The sequence below is a fragment of the Pan troglodytes genome, chromosome 16 (genome assembly GCF_028858775.2).
Source record: "Pan troglodytes isolate AG18354 chromosome 16, NHGRI_mPanTro3-v2.0_pri, whole genome shotgun sequence".
Classification (NCBI taxonomy): domain Eukaryota; kingdom Metazoa; phylum Chordata; class Mammalia; order Primates; family Hominidae; genus Pan; species Pan troglodytes.
In genome coordinates this window covers 90,984,782-90,999,204 of record NC_072414.2, presented here as the reverse complement: position 1 = coordinate 90,999,204, position 14,423 = coordinate 90,984,782, and the positions used below count along the sequence as shown (strand labels likewise).

The 14,423-nt window shown below is 46.6% G+C and overlaps 1 protein-coding gene across 40 annotated transcripts in view; it reads left to right on the top strand.

Annotated features, from left to right (window-relative positions):
* The window catches only part of TTC23 (tetratricopeptide repeat domain 23), a 111,160-nt gene that overhangs the window by 67,032 nt on the left and 29,705 nt on the right, over positions 1 to 14,423 (top strand). For all 40 annotated transcript variants that reach the window (XR_010151541.1, XR_010151553.1, XR_010151540.1 and 37 more), the window contains one exon: positions 6,781 to 6,886. Coding sequence is in view for 18 of the 40 variants with exons in the window: in XM_054667180.2 (XP_054523155.1) it covers positions 6,781 to 6,886 (106 nt within the window). In the remaining 22 variants the exon portion in view is untranslated. The remainder of the gene's footprint in view (positions 1 to 6,780; positions 6,887 to 14,423) is intronic.

Here is a 14,423-nt window from a genome sequence, read left to right as displayed (position 1 = left end):
TTTGGAGGAGCTAAAATTGACAACTGGAGAGCTGCCACTGAGGACTTTCTCTGACTATTAAAAGAAACTGGCTTAGTCCGGGGCCCTCAGAACTCAGTTTTCCAATGCTCTCTGCTCCCAGTGACTTCCTGTTCATCTAATCCCCCAGGGATTCCCAGCTCCGTCTTTTTCTTAGCCAAGGTTCACCAGCTGCCCCAGGCCTCCAAGGTGTGTGTGGCCATGAAAGCCTTCCCTGCTGGGCAGAGATGGGAGAGGGAAGGAAATGGCAACCGGGGGCTGCAACGTGACCCTGTCTTACGTAAGGGTGTTAGCTCAAATTTGAAGGGTGAAATGACCAGTTTTGGCAGGGTGAAAAGGCAAGCTATGCAGCTTCACAGCTGGTCAGTTATAAAAGAAACAGCAAGCTCACACCTCCAATGACAAGTGGACTTGAACTTCTTTTGAATTAAGGCACAAACTTGAAACAAAGCAGAGTCGTAGACTCTCGGTGGACAACACCATAACATCTTCTCTATCCACCATCTGCCGCTTTTCTCTCCTTTATGGCATCCCTCTAAAGTGTTTAGAAGCTAGCTGCTCAGGCATCCACGTGTTAGCATCTCACTCTTCCCTCTAGGCAGCCCAGTCCATTTCTGGACAGAGTCTACTCTTTGACAGCCTCTTTCTCTGACCCTTAAATATCTCTTCATTACATTGATTAGAAAATCATCTTTCTGTAACTTCTACCCTCTCAATAACCAAGTGTTAGACTGGAAAAGTATGCAGTTTGGAATGACAGGCCTTAGTCTGAGTCTCTGTTCTGCTGCTGATGCACCCTGTGACCTTCAACCTCATCTCCTGGAGGCTTAACTTCCCCTTCTGTAAATTGGGCTGTTCACATCACTTTCAATGGTCATTTTGAGACTGAGTGAACTGGTAAGTGGTAAAATTCATTTAGTACCACACCTGGCAGAAGAAGGTGCTTAATCGATGTTAGTTCCCTCCTTCCCTGTGTCCCTCCAGTGCTCACCCTTAGCTGTACAAAGAGATCCTGGCTGTGACTAAGTTGAAGACTTCTATTGTCTCCTCACTGAGTGTTCTCATCTCCAGAGTAAATACATTCAGGCTAAGTCCACAAATGTACCTTGATCTTCTTGTGTACTTAATCTCTACTTTGCTGTAGGAGAGATTTTGCTCTGTCACTGAACCCCAAATTATTACAAAGTGGGGGGAAAATATATTTCCCTAACCCCCAAGACCCACCCCATCCCCAAGAGCTGGGATTCCACACTCAGACTCCTTCCAGGGTTTGAAGTTGAGTGTTCAGATTATGGGGTCTGCCTGCAGAAATAGAAGTGTCTCTCATCCTTTTCACTAGTCATCAGGCTTTCTCTTTAGGAAATATTACACATTTTACCAATCCAAGGGGACAGTCCCAGTTAGATAAAAGCCTGCCAGCTCTGGCTGTGTCTATCGACAGCTTGATTGGCACTGAGGAATCTGTGGTTTCCCCCAGACATACATACAAGGCACCAGGATGGAACAGCTGCTCTGTGCCTTGGCAGGGGTTGAGGTCCTTGGTCTTGTGGATGAGTTTTGTTTTTTTTTTTAATTAATGACCTTGTTCAATGTGGAATATTAGAAGTTTTTTGTTTGTTTTTAACCCAGTCCAACATGCCAGCACCCCAAGGGATTTGGAGATATTAAACATTCCTCCTCAGCTTCAAGATGACAGTTGATAAATGTAACCATAAGATACTGAAAAGAACAAAAGACATGAGGGGAAATGCAAGCCCTGGGGAGATTAATAAATCCTGAGGAGAAGGAGTGAGTGTGGTCAAACTATGGAGCCCCAGCGAGGCCCATTACTTGATCTCTTGCAGAAATCCAGGAGAGGCAAGCAGGATGCCTATAATTCTGTTAACTGTGATTCCTAGTCCTTAAATGCTCTCAGATGCATGTAACAGGGTATTTATATTCCCTCAGCAAATGAAGCATTGTTTGAAAATTGTGAATAATGGTTGAGTTTGGAAAGACAGCGTAATCTAAACACTAGCATTGTCAACGTCCTTTGCACTCACTCCCTAAGGAAGCCTCACTGCCCAGCATGTGCTGTGGTTCTCAATCTGTGTCACCCTGAGCCCTCATGTTCCATGGAGGTTCTTCTGGGGCAGCCAGCTGGGAGCAGGTAGTCAGACTTCCAGGCCCCTCCACCTGCTTCTGTGAGAGCGGCTGTTCTGCTCTTTCCTACTGTGTATATTGAGAACCACAGAAGGTTTTGTTTGGCTTCTTCTGCTCCAGAAAAGAAACTTGAAAATCAATGGTGCCATGGTGTTTGCATCCTTTTACAAGTTGCTTCGTTCACTCAGTGGTATGTTTTTGAAATATAACCATGTTAACATATGTAGATGGAGTTCAATCAAGAACTTGTAGAATAAACCACAATATGTTCATTCCCCTGCTGATAGATATTTAGGTGGTTCCCCATTTTTTACCATCTCAATTAATGCATCAGTGGAGGGCATTTTCAACACAGGCAATGGGCGGTGCCCATTAAGCTGGACAAGAAGGGAAGGACAGCAGGAGGGTTGGATGACTAGTGAGAATGTCAGGGGGCGGTGGAGTAGATGTGCATGGAGGCAATAGATCTAGGGCCCCCCAAGAGCCAAAATGGGTCTGTGAGTTGGAGGATCCAGTGGTAACACAGAGTGGGCGATGATGAGGTCTGGAGTGTGACCCAGGGACTGGGCACCTGAGAGTAAGGAGGAAAGTAAGTTTGTCAGAAACCTGAGAGGCCAAGGTGTTGGCTAGGTCATTTGCTGGACATTTCCGTATGGTCCTTCAGCTACACTGTGCATCCTTCTCAGCCCTGCTCTGTGCCCCAGAGGCTGACCTTTAATTACCATCTCAGTGCCCTTTCCCTCAGACTGAGAGATACACAGCCTGGACCAGGGAAGACATGGAGACAGAACATCCATTCCTCCAGCCCCTCCCCTCAAGGTCCCTGCAGGTAGGCCGTGTCTCTACTGAAACCCACTGCTCATTTCCCTACAATTCTTTCTGGTTATAGCAAATGCCCCCAGCACCTTGTCTTGGGAGCCAGCGTGCTCATCTTGGGTTTCCTCCATGCCAGGGATCATTTTATTGACCTCTTTTCCTCTATTAACCTGTTTACATGTGCCATCTCTTTCCTGTGCCTGATTGAGTACAGGCCAATCTCATGCATACTGAAATCTTGGGAAATGATGACAAGAGTGAGGGTAGATAGGAAGTCAGTTAGCTGGGTGCAAAAACCTAGTGAGGGGCAGTGTCTGTAAATCTGCATAAAATACAAACTATCCTACATTTTTGTAGTTCACATGTGAGCTCCTTTAAAACTAAAATTCCTGCCTAATTTTTAGGGGAATTCCTAGTGTTAGCACAATATCTGGCATGTAGAAAGCATTTAAAAATGAAAATAAGTTGAATAGGACTGAATTAAATTAAATGGAATTAAATTGAATTTTACTGAATAAATGAGATGCTAATTTTGCACATTTTAGACATCCTGGGTGTTCCCCCATCAAACCCCCTTCCCTCTAGCATATGGTTTATAAAAGCTTCATGAACATCAAATAAATTACATTAGGGATTGAGTTTCTGAAGTGAATAATGAATAATAAATGTTTGCTTATGTTAGCATTTCATGTAGAAAAATGTTTAAGTCATGAAAATTTTGTGATAAATTCAGATCCCTTTAAGCTTTCAGGACCCACTTTCTTTTTTTATTTTTTGAGACAGAGTCTTGCTTTGTCACCCAAGCTGGAGTGCAGTACACGATCACGGCTCACTGCAGTCTTGATCTCCCAGGATCAAGTGATCTTCCCACCTCAGCGACCTGCGTAGCTGGGACTACAGGTGTATGCCACCACCCCTGGCTAATTTTTTTTATTTTTTAGTACAGACAGGGTCTCACTATGTTGCCCAGGCTAGTCTCAAACTCCTGAGCTCAAGTGATCCTCCTGCCTCGGCCTCCCAAGGTGCTGAGATTATAGGCATGAGCCAGCATGCCCAGCCTGACTCACTTTCTTGATATTGTGTGTATTTTGCTCTTGGAAAACTTTGCTTTCTGTCTCCATGGCAAAAAAACAACTTACAGTGTTTTCAGAACATGTAATTATTGATTTGAAAATAATTTTGTTAGACACATATCTATTAACATTTTCTTAAATTTATAATGTTGAATAGGAAGAAACAAAATATAAAATCTTTCTTGTTTTGGTTTTAATCTAAAATACTATATGTCTTTGCATCATATGAGTTAAAGCTTTTCTGGCATTACACAGTGATTGTTCTCTCCAAATAACAGATCGTAGAGATAGTAGGGGAAAAGCAAAGTAAACATGGCTCAATTTGCATTTGGTATTTTTTCGGAGGGTGTGGGTATTTCCTCTTTTTTCCTTTCTCCAAACACTACACAAGCAATAATTTGACTCTATCCCTGTGGCTGCTATTGTCTATATACACATGAAGTTGAATTTCATAGTGCCTGTTATTTGGAAAACATTTAAGTCAGAGCTTAAGATTGGGCCTTTCATGCCAAATCAAGGACAGTGGCTAATTTGGGGTTGCCAAAATCACATATTCAATTCTTTATATTCTATAATAAGAAAAGTCGTTTTAAAGCAAAGGATATTGTTGGCGCTTATGAATAAGAAATTCTGACTATTCTAATGCAGCAATAAAAAGTATTACCTGCAATCTTATTTTGGAGTAGCCCCATCATAAAAAGTCCAGAGCTAGTAGCTTAGCAGATTTTAACATGTGACAAGTAAGGTGACAGTCTAGAGTCAAAGATTCTATCTCCGCCCTGATTATAGTCTCAGAAATGCATTCGGCTGGTCATAAGAGGAGGAAGTACTGCATGGTCCAGACTAGAATGCTCAACTGGGATGACTTGATCTCCTGTGCCAGCTGCCATGGATGAATCACAGCTCCTGAGGACTGAATCGGGGTTCCCTGAGGAGTGTGCTGGCATCAATTAGTGATGTCTCCCACCACTGGCTAGGGTGGGGGGAATGGCAGCACTCAGGACATGATAGAGATAGCAGAATTTGAAGTTAGAGGATCAGGGTCAGACTCTTATCTCTATCTCTTATTAGCTGTGAGATATCATAATCACCCATTCAGCAATCTTAGTTTTCTCATGTATAAAATGAAGATAACAATTATCAAGAAAATTAAAATTGGTATCACAAATAAAAAAGAATTGAAGTGCAGCTTACATCTTATGAATTGCTAGTGTGTTTTGCCTATCCCAATCTAGTATTTTCCTTTTTTATCTTTTTGTGTGTCTTTGTGTGTGACAGGGTCTTGCTCTGTCACCCAGGCTGAAGTGCAGTGGCATAATCATAACTCATTGCAGCCTCAACCTCCCGGGCTCAAAGCAATTCACCCGCTTTAGCCCTCCCGAGTAGCTGGGACTGCAGGCATATGCCACCATGCCCGGCTAATTTTTGTATTTGTTGTAGAGACAGGGTTTCACCATGTTGCCCAGGCTCATCTTGAACTCCTGAGCTCTAGCAATCTCCAGCCTCAGTCCCCCAAATTGCTGGGAGTACAGTTGTGAGCCACCATGCCTGGCCTACTCATGGCATTTTAGTATTCTGTCACTCTTTTGGCAATTAATTGTGAACTACCTACCTACTGACTCACATTAGTGTATTATCTTACTTCACCATATTTTATTTTTTGTACTGCCCACACTTTCTAGCCCATGCCTCTCCTATAGTAGGCGATCCTAAGTATGAATGAATGTAAACATGTTACTAATAGTATTTTAAAACTCCAAATGCTGACAGGGAGTTGAGTAGTTACTTTTTATTTGAAAGCATGTATTTTGCATGTTATTTGAAAGGACTACTGTGATTTTATGTTCATAGGATCATAGTTTTTTGTTTGTTGTTTAAAAACTTTTATTTTTTGAGACAGAGTCTCTGTCACCCAGGCTGGAGTGCAGTGGTGCAATCTCAGCTCACTGCAACCTCCACCTCCCAGGTTCAAGCTGTTCTTGTGCCTCAGCCTTCCAAATAGCTGGGACTATAGGCGTGCACCACCATACCCGGCTAATTTTTATATTTTTAGTAGAGATAAGGTTTCACCATGTTGGCCAGGCTGGTCTTGAACTCCTGACCTCAAGTGATCCGCCTGCCTTGGCCTCCCAAAGTGCTGGGATTACAGACATGAGCCACCGCGCCTGGGCAAAAACATTTTAGTGGACTTTATTTTCAAGGAACTGAGCTGCTTTCTGTGCTTGGGCAGCTCCCCTGAGCAAGTTTGTAGAGGGTGCAGGCAAATGGGCTTGGTGGCACAGGCACAAAGGAGGGGTCTGTATATCTGTGGAGAGACTGCTGACACCCACCAGTAGGTCCCACTTTTGGGGCTGGCTGGTAGGCAGGGCACTGGGCTTGCCCACTGTCTCTGCACAGCATCGACACCTTCTATTCATCTCTTTACTTCTTGTAACTCCCCCTTCCTTTGCTGACACTGGACTCAAAGGATCATAGACGTTTAATGATTTGCTTAGTGACAGGCCCTGGCCATAGCATTGAGCCATCTGGATTCATTGTCCAGTGTTCCCTCCACTACTCAGACCTTTTAAAATCCAGCTTTCCTGCGAGTTGATTTCACTTCCACATAAATCATTTCTTCTAGCTTGCTGGAAAGTTCCTTGGCTCTCTGCTTATCTCTGCAAGGACAGTTATTTCCCTGCTGCTGCTGCCAAGTATGTAAACAACATGTTTCTTCTTTCTGTGGTGACAGGCACATCTCATCATCCTGAGTAGAAGCCCCTCTCAAGTGGAGGCAGCAGACTCGGCACACATCGTCGCCCACGCTGCTGTCGCTTCAGGGAAACACGAGCACCATGGTGAGAAGAATCCTTTTCTCTTCCTGTCTCACAGGCACCTGGGTCTATAAACGAGCTGCCTTCTAGATGGGTTAACAGGTGGACAGAGCCGCGACACAGGCCCGCCACAGAGCCTTCCTTGTTTTATCTCATCATCTGCCCCTATGCTACTCTGCTGCTTTCCTCGGAGTCCTTTGGTTTCTCTCCCCTTCTAGCCTTCTTCTAGTCTGTTATTCTTAAATACAGCTAATCTCTATCCAAATGTTAGCTGTTAAGAGCCCCAGAGCATCTGTACTGGGCTTATGGGAAATCTGCTCTGCTTTCAAAGGTGATCTATTTTTAAAGATTGTTGTGGCAACAGCTCTGGCCTCTGGGCCAGCCGGCCTCCAGGCACTGTCAGCGCTGAACTTTCCATCAGGATGAACTTACACGGCTTCAGGATTCCAAAAGGAAGTTGCCATTTATGGCTTTTTCTTATGTTTTTTCTTATCCCCGCATAATAGGTAGAGCATCAAGCTTCAGGAATTATTTAATCCACGTACAGAGCATACAGAGCATACAATGTGCCCCCATTGGCAGAAAACACATAGTACTAATGATTTTTTTTTTGGTCATAATATTCAGAAATAGAGTACAATTCATAAAGAAGATCTAGGGGTGTATTCCAAGATATCAGATAAAAATAATTACATACTGAATAAAATAAGGTCCACTGTGCTCAAAAGCATAAAATCAACATCTGGAAGGCATGGGGTTGATTCAGGAAGCAGAAGTCAGGCTAAAATGAGGCCAGCACATGGGAGAAGGTGAAGGGAAAGCTTCAATGAACAGCCTGGTCCGAAAAGATCCATGGGCCAGGCAGGGAGCTTCAGTCCACAGAGGAACTGATGAAGGGGGCATTGGCATTTATCCATCTGTCCATCACACCTTGCAGATCTCTCATTCTGGCCTGCTAGAGCTTGAAGCACCTTTTTAGATCTGGAGGAGCCTGTGTAAGGATGGAGAGAGGAGACAGGTGACCTTTCTTATCCCTGCTCCCTAGAACATTCCACACTAACCATCAGGTTTGCTTGTTGGTGCCTAAAATTCATGTAATAGGAGGAAAGTACTTTCTATTCCATACCTATTAATAAAACACTTAAAATACATGTTTGATGGAAACTCCTAGAATAGCAAGTCACAAATCTAAATGTCTACAGGAACCAAGCAAGCAATGTGAGTGAAGCAGGTGGTTATCAGAAACCAGCAGCAGCAGCAAGCATAGTTATAAATGGCAGCTAACTGATGGCTGTAGTATGAGAGAGACGAAACAGAGTGGTGAGGATTGTGGCAAACTAAAACCCATACCTGCTACTTAAGCTTCAGCCCCTGGCAGCCATGTGGAAGGGAGGCTTATATTGGCAGAGCTCCTTTTTTAAGAGAAGGTAGAAATTTGGAGTTTTATTGGAGAATCTTCAATTTTTTTAAAATTATTTTTTATTTTTTTAGAGACAGGGTCTCACTCTGTCACCCAGGCTGGAGTGCAGTGGCGCACTTATAGCCCACTGCAGCCTCAGACTCCTGGGCTCAAGTGGTCTTCCTGCCTCAGCCTCCGAAGTAGGTGGGACTACAGGCACACACTGCTTGCACCCAGCTAATTTAAAAAATTCTTTTTTAGAGACAGAGTCTTGCCAAGGATGGTCTTGAACTCCTGGCCCTAGGCTACCCTCCCATCTTGGCTTCCCAAAACTCTGGGATAACAGGCATGAGCCACCACAGACCCAGCCCAATTTTTAACTGATGGTAACTAACTGAAATATGTTTAAGGCTCTGAGTAAGTCAAAACAAGTGCGAAGGCTGGATCCGTGACTTTTGACCTGGAAAGCAAGTGACAGGTTGCTGTCAGATCTTTCCTGTTTTCCTTGGGGGCGTAAACTGGCAGAGTAAGGGGAGGTGGGTCCATTCCTGAATGAATACCAAACCAAACAGAGAGGAGGCTAAGGCCAAAAGACCATCTTTTTGCCTAGAGGGATTCTGGTTTCCAGCACTTGACCCAGTGCTCAGTGTACTCACTGCAGGTATGAATTGAGTGGGACCTAGTGAATCTGTGTCTACTCATTGTTCTACCCCAAAAGGACCAAGTCCCCATCAGTCTGTATGGTGCTCCTAGGCAGGCCCTTGTCAGATTCAGCACCTATCAACCAGAAGACACTTGAACTGTTTATCACCCTGATGCTATTAGGAAAAAAGCTTACTGAGGCCTTAAAGGTGAGTAAATGCTAAGTGAAGAGCCAGAGCAGAGAAGCAGTGGGCTAGAAATAAATGCTGAGTGTCCTGCAGCACCGTGAAGTCCTGGAACAGGTGCAAAAAGGAGCACAAACCTTTGCCCCTAAGGCCTCAAACGAATCACCTAAATGGGCACATCAGGAACAATAAAAGCAAGAAGAACCCTCAAACTATTCCTACCCCATGAACATAGTTTAAAAACTGCTGCCATTGAAATCCTTGTGCCCACAGTGGCAAATGTGGGAAGGGCTGGAAAAGAGCTCCCCAGGCCAGCACGTGTTGCACGTGTGGGGAATCAGCTTCCCTCTAGAAGCAGAAATGCAACAGGCACCACCCAGCCAGGGGCTGCAGCAGGAGCACAGGTGGGTACATTCCCAGTGTCTTTTATGTTACCTCTCTGCTGTCCCCTCACGTGGCCAATGCCCCCACAGTAGGAATGAAAGAAATCTACTGCGGCCTAGGTTTCTCCAGGCCTCTGCTGCCTCCACCAGGGAGAAATAAGAGAGGGCAATTTGCAACGTATCTTTGTGTAACAACTAAGGGGCAACCAAATCCCTCACAGCTCTCAACAGCATAGGACTTTCTGACCTGGACGTTGGTCACTTCTAATTCAGAAGTCCTGGCTGGATCCCAGGAGCAAATCTGCACATTCCACCCAGCACCAAGGGGGAATCTTAGCTCTGCTCTCCTGTGCTTAAACCTGTTTGTACGGGGTACAAAGACTTTTCGGGGGTTGGTTTTGGTTTTGATTTTTGAAGAAAATAATTATTAATGAGAAAAATTTCTCCTTTGAGGATTCTCTGTAGCCTGCCTGCTTGCGTGCGAAATGCCCATTGAAGGCATTGCCCTCTAACAAAACGCCACTGGCCAAGAAGCAAGTGTTTCAGTCTCGACGCACAAGCTGATCCCTTTGCTCTGTGCCTTCCCTGTATTCCTTATGCAGACAAAACTGCCCAAGAAGTCACGAAGGCTTGTGATTGCACAAAGATTCCCAATTCAGGCTCCTGGAATGTCACTAACCTGAGCCTGGCCAGCTTCCCAGAGCAGCATAGACAAACTTGGTATTCACAGCTTTCCCAGCCCTGCTAAGTGTTCAGGGCATTGGCTTTGTGTTTATAACTCATCTCCTAAAGAATATTAAAATGAAATGGTTCAAAGCCAAGAACATTTCAGCCTTTGAGAGGGCAGAGCCTGCTGAGTGCAGGCGGCCTTGTTTGGAAGTAGCCCCATCTGCGGCCTGGGCTCTTGCAGGCCGGGGAGTTCTGCAGCGTTCAGTGACAGCAGATGGAATGGGCTCTGTCCGGTTAGAGCTTAGGGAGCAGGGGCTGACTAAGTGGATTCCTAAGATAAAATTTCCTATGCACGAATATGTATATCTCCCCCGCCCCCACTGGTCCTATCCTCTAGCCACATTTTACACAGTAGACTGGAAAAATGTCAGTATCGGAAGCTGGACACTGCATCTCACCCAGGTCTCCTCTTTTTTACCTTACACGACCCTCCCTTTTCTCAACTCTTCCCCCTGTGGCCTGCCTTTTCAGCTTGCCCACCCTCCCCACTCCCTGCTCACTGGGTTACTGATGCTCCTTGGGCCCCGTGTGTTCCAGAGAGACCAGAAATCAGGCACCCCTGGTGTACACGGGCCCTAGGTCTTGTGGGCCCCTGACAGGTGACATGGACACCTGGGAACAGCCACAGTGAGGTGTCCTTTACCTTCCCATGCCCTTCTTAGCTGTCCCTGCTACCTCTCTCATGATGCCTCCAACCTCAGCTTCCAAGCGGGGCCTGGTGGTACAGTCAAGTGAGAGTAAGCCATGGCTGGCCACGCCCCAGCTGCCTGTCTCCCTTCAGACTTCCCACTCCCCTAGGCCCCTGTGCGCTCTGAGAGAGCCTTCCTCTGTCCCTTCTCAGGGCCCATTTTTTTTTACAAAATGCCCAACCAGCCTGAGTTTGGCCTTGCCTTTGAGCTCCCCAAGCAGCACATGTGGCATCCATCCCTGCTCTGTGCCCCACAGGGAGTGAGGGAGAAAGGGGAAGTGAGGGTGCAGTGGAGTGAGGCTGAGGCCCAGAGAAGGAAAGAGATGCCCCATACTCTGTTTTCACCAGCATTAGGAGGATCCCTTCTCAGAAACTTCTGGAAGTCACCCTAGAGTAGTCACATCTAGGGGATTGGGGTCCAGGGTCACTCAGCAAGTTAGAGGCCAAGCAAGGCCTAGAATGGAACCCAGGTGCTACCCACTTACCACACTCCAGACCCAGAGAGGGAGTTGTCCCATCCCCACCTCACCCTGCTGAGGGTGCAGGGCTCTGAGCAGCCCTAAAGGAGAGGCAGGTAGGGGCTGCAGGGGTTGGCAGCCCTTGGGGCCAGTGGAGGAGGAGGAGAGGAGGCGTGTTCCCCACCCAAGTTTGTGCGTTGACCCCTCTAGCTGGGGCAGAGCTGAAACCTCATCAAGCTTGCTCACCAACTGCTGTCCCTTCATTGTGTCTGAGAGCAAAGCCTGTCTTCATTTCTTTCCTGGGGAGGCTGAAGTGCATGAGCAGCATGATGACCACGTTCATGAGGTTCGGGTTTTTCACTTCTGAGCTGGTTTGTAATTTGCGTTCAGAACTTCTTAGAGAAGCCTATGTAACTTACACCCCGACTTGGCTTCAAAAAGGATTTTTAAGGCAGCTTATGGAAAACGCATCTACATCACCAAGACAAGTAACAGGAACTTGAGGTTGCTGGAAGCCTTCACTACATGATGGCCCCAAGTTGTGGTGATGGAGGGGGGCTGGTCACTTTCCTGGTGGCGAGGACACTTAAGGCAGGCAGATCCCAGTGGCGACCAGGCCCTGTGTGGGCACTCTGCATATTTATACCTTGCGAGCCTCACCTTGTCTGCTGCCATTGGATCACTTCACTTTATGGATGCACACCTGTCCCTAGAGATGGCCACGGACTTCCTTGTATCACACAGCTAGTGAGCAACAGCCCTGCCACTCCCTGAAGCCATGTCACAGGCCCCTGTCTATGGCACTGTGAAAGTGTTCCTCATGAAGAGGGTCTCCTGTGAGGACCACTGAAGGCTCTGGGGTGAGGAAGGAGTCTCTTCCGGGCTTTATGTGTTCTCAGGCTTCCCGTGTGGCCTCCACAAGCTAGCAGACTCGAACAGCAGCCCCCAGCAGGGTCTAAGTAGCTTCAATGTGTTTCCTGGGTGAGGAAGCTCCTCCAGGTTAGCGCCAGGCTATGATTTGGGACTTTCCATTTTTAAACTCCCTGGGGTCCTTTGCGGTTGGTACAGAGTAGGGACTATTTCCTAAGACTGCTACAAAAGACAATCGTCACATTGTAGAGAGGCCTCCCTCTTAATGAAAGCTGTCCTTACTGTTCCAACTCCTGCCTTAGGACAGCCACAGGAAAATGAATGCAGGGTTACTGGAATTTATTTTAATTAAAAGCCTCCTGACCTTCCCTCCAGTGGGCCACATTGCAGTCCTGCATTCCTCTTGCTCTTGGGATGAAGCCTTGTTTTCTTTTGCCTGTATACCAACATCTCTACACAGAATCTTTCAGGGTCTTTTGGAATGACGTGGCTCCAAGTCCTCAGATAGAGCCGTCTGGAGAGACATCAAACCACCCTGCTCACCGAGCCACACCTTCTCCCTGCTCTAACTCACAGACAACCTAAACATTCTGTTAGAGTGAAAATAGAAGATTCGTGGCCTTGGAACACCTGTGCCATTAGGGCTCAGATTTACAAGCTAAGTCATGCTCCTGTGTTTTAGAAAATGACCTCAGCTTCTGCCCAGGCCTTCGGCATCAGATTGCAGAGGATTCTAGAAGTGGTTTTCAAAGGTAGGGATGGCCTTGTGTGAGAGTGCTGAAACTGCTGGCTCTTTGTGAACCCACACCCTGTTTCAGGGCACAAGGTTCAGGCCGGGAGGCAGCAGCCACTTGAAGGGGCTATGACTTCCTGTCCTTCTGGAAATCCAGTTGTCACTTGTCCCAGGTGGAGATAGACTGGGATGTCCATTGCCAGGAGAATAAACTGCTTCTCAGGAAGTGACCCCTTTGCCATAGTAATAGGACTCAATTTGCCCTCCCATCAAAGGCTGCTCATGTGGATTTAGTTCTCAAAGTTAATTTGGAGGTGAGGGGGTTGGGGGAAATAAGTCAGGATCTTGCAATAAAGGAGCTTTCTTGTATCCTAGATAAAGATAAAAGTGGTTTGAAATCTATAGACAGGGAAGGTGCACACGTGGACACACTAGACCTTCCTCTGTTCCTAAGCTCTAGGCCATTCTAATATACAGGGGTCCTAACCTGAGTTCACAGATGCCTGATGTGTGGCTGGCTTGCATGTGACAACATCCGTCTGGGAACCCTCTATCTGGCCTTATCCCCCTGTGACTAGAGACCTACCAGGAACAAAAGTGGGAAAAGCACAAAACCTTAGAGAAGTCAAGGACTTAAAGGAAGAAAGAGAGCAGCGACTTGAGGAGGCTGCTCCCAGAGGGCAGATTCCCAGGCAGGGCCCATCTCCATCTGCCCACCACAACGCCTGGCCTTCTGTCACTTTGATAGCCGCGTTGCCTTCATGTAAGGAATACACTCCTTCCGCACTCTTCTCCCTTCCTTCCTCCCTTGCACCCATTCCCTCTTCCGGAGGTCCACGTACACTAACAAGCATCCTCTTTGGAAAATATGACTGGGCGTCCCTAAGTCTGAGGTTAGGAGCCATCTGCACATTAGTTGGAACTGAACCCTGCAGCATCCTCCCTCAAAGCTTCTCTGTGAGCTGAGCGGCACTGAGGGAAAGGAGCATGCCATTCTCGGGTTGAGAGGACCAGCCCAAACAGGGTGCTTTTCAGGGCAGTTAGGGGAAGGAATCCTGGGAGGTGGGAGAACATTACAAAGAAAAGGACTAGAAAGATGTGAGGTGCGGCTGTGTCCACCCGTGCCAGGGAGATCGGCTCCTACCCCAGGAGAGGGCAGGGAAATGCTCCCTAGCCCTTTTGGCCTCTGCCTTTCCCTGAGCATGGCAATGCTGCTTCAGCCAAAGCCCGGAGTCTGAAACTCAGTGCACGAATTGCCCCATGCCTTATACATCTGCAGGTCTTCACCATAAGCACAGTAAGGGCCCATCTTTAGGGACAAGGCTGAGATGCGGAAAGACCTTTACTTTTAAAAAGAATTGCTCAGCTACCTTCTTTAGTTAACTCCCAATCAGCCAGAAAATTAAAATAACGAAAGAGTACTCCACTCCTGACTATCTTCATTCATTTTAGACATGAATGTTCATCTCTGTAA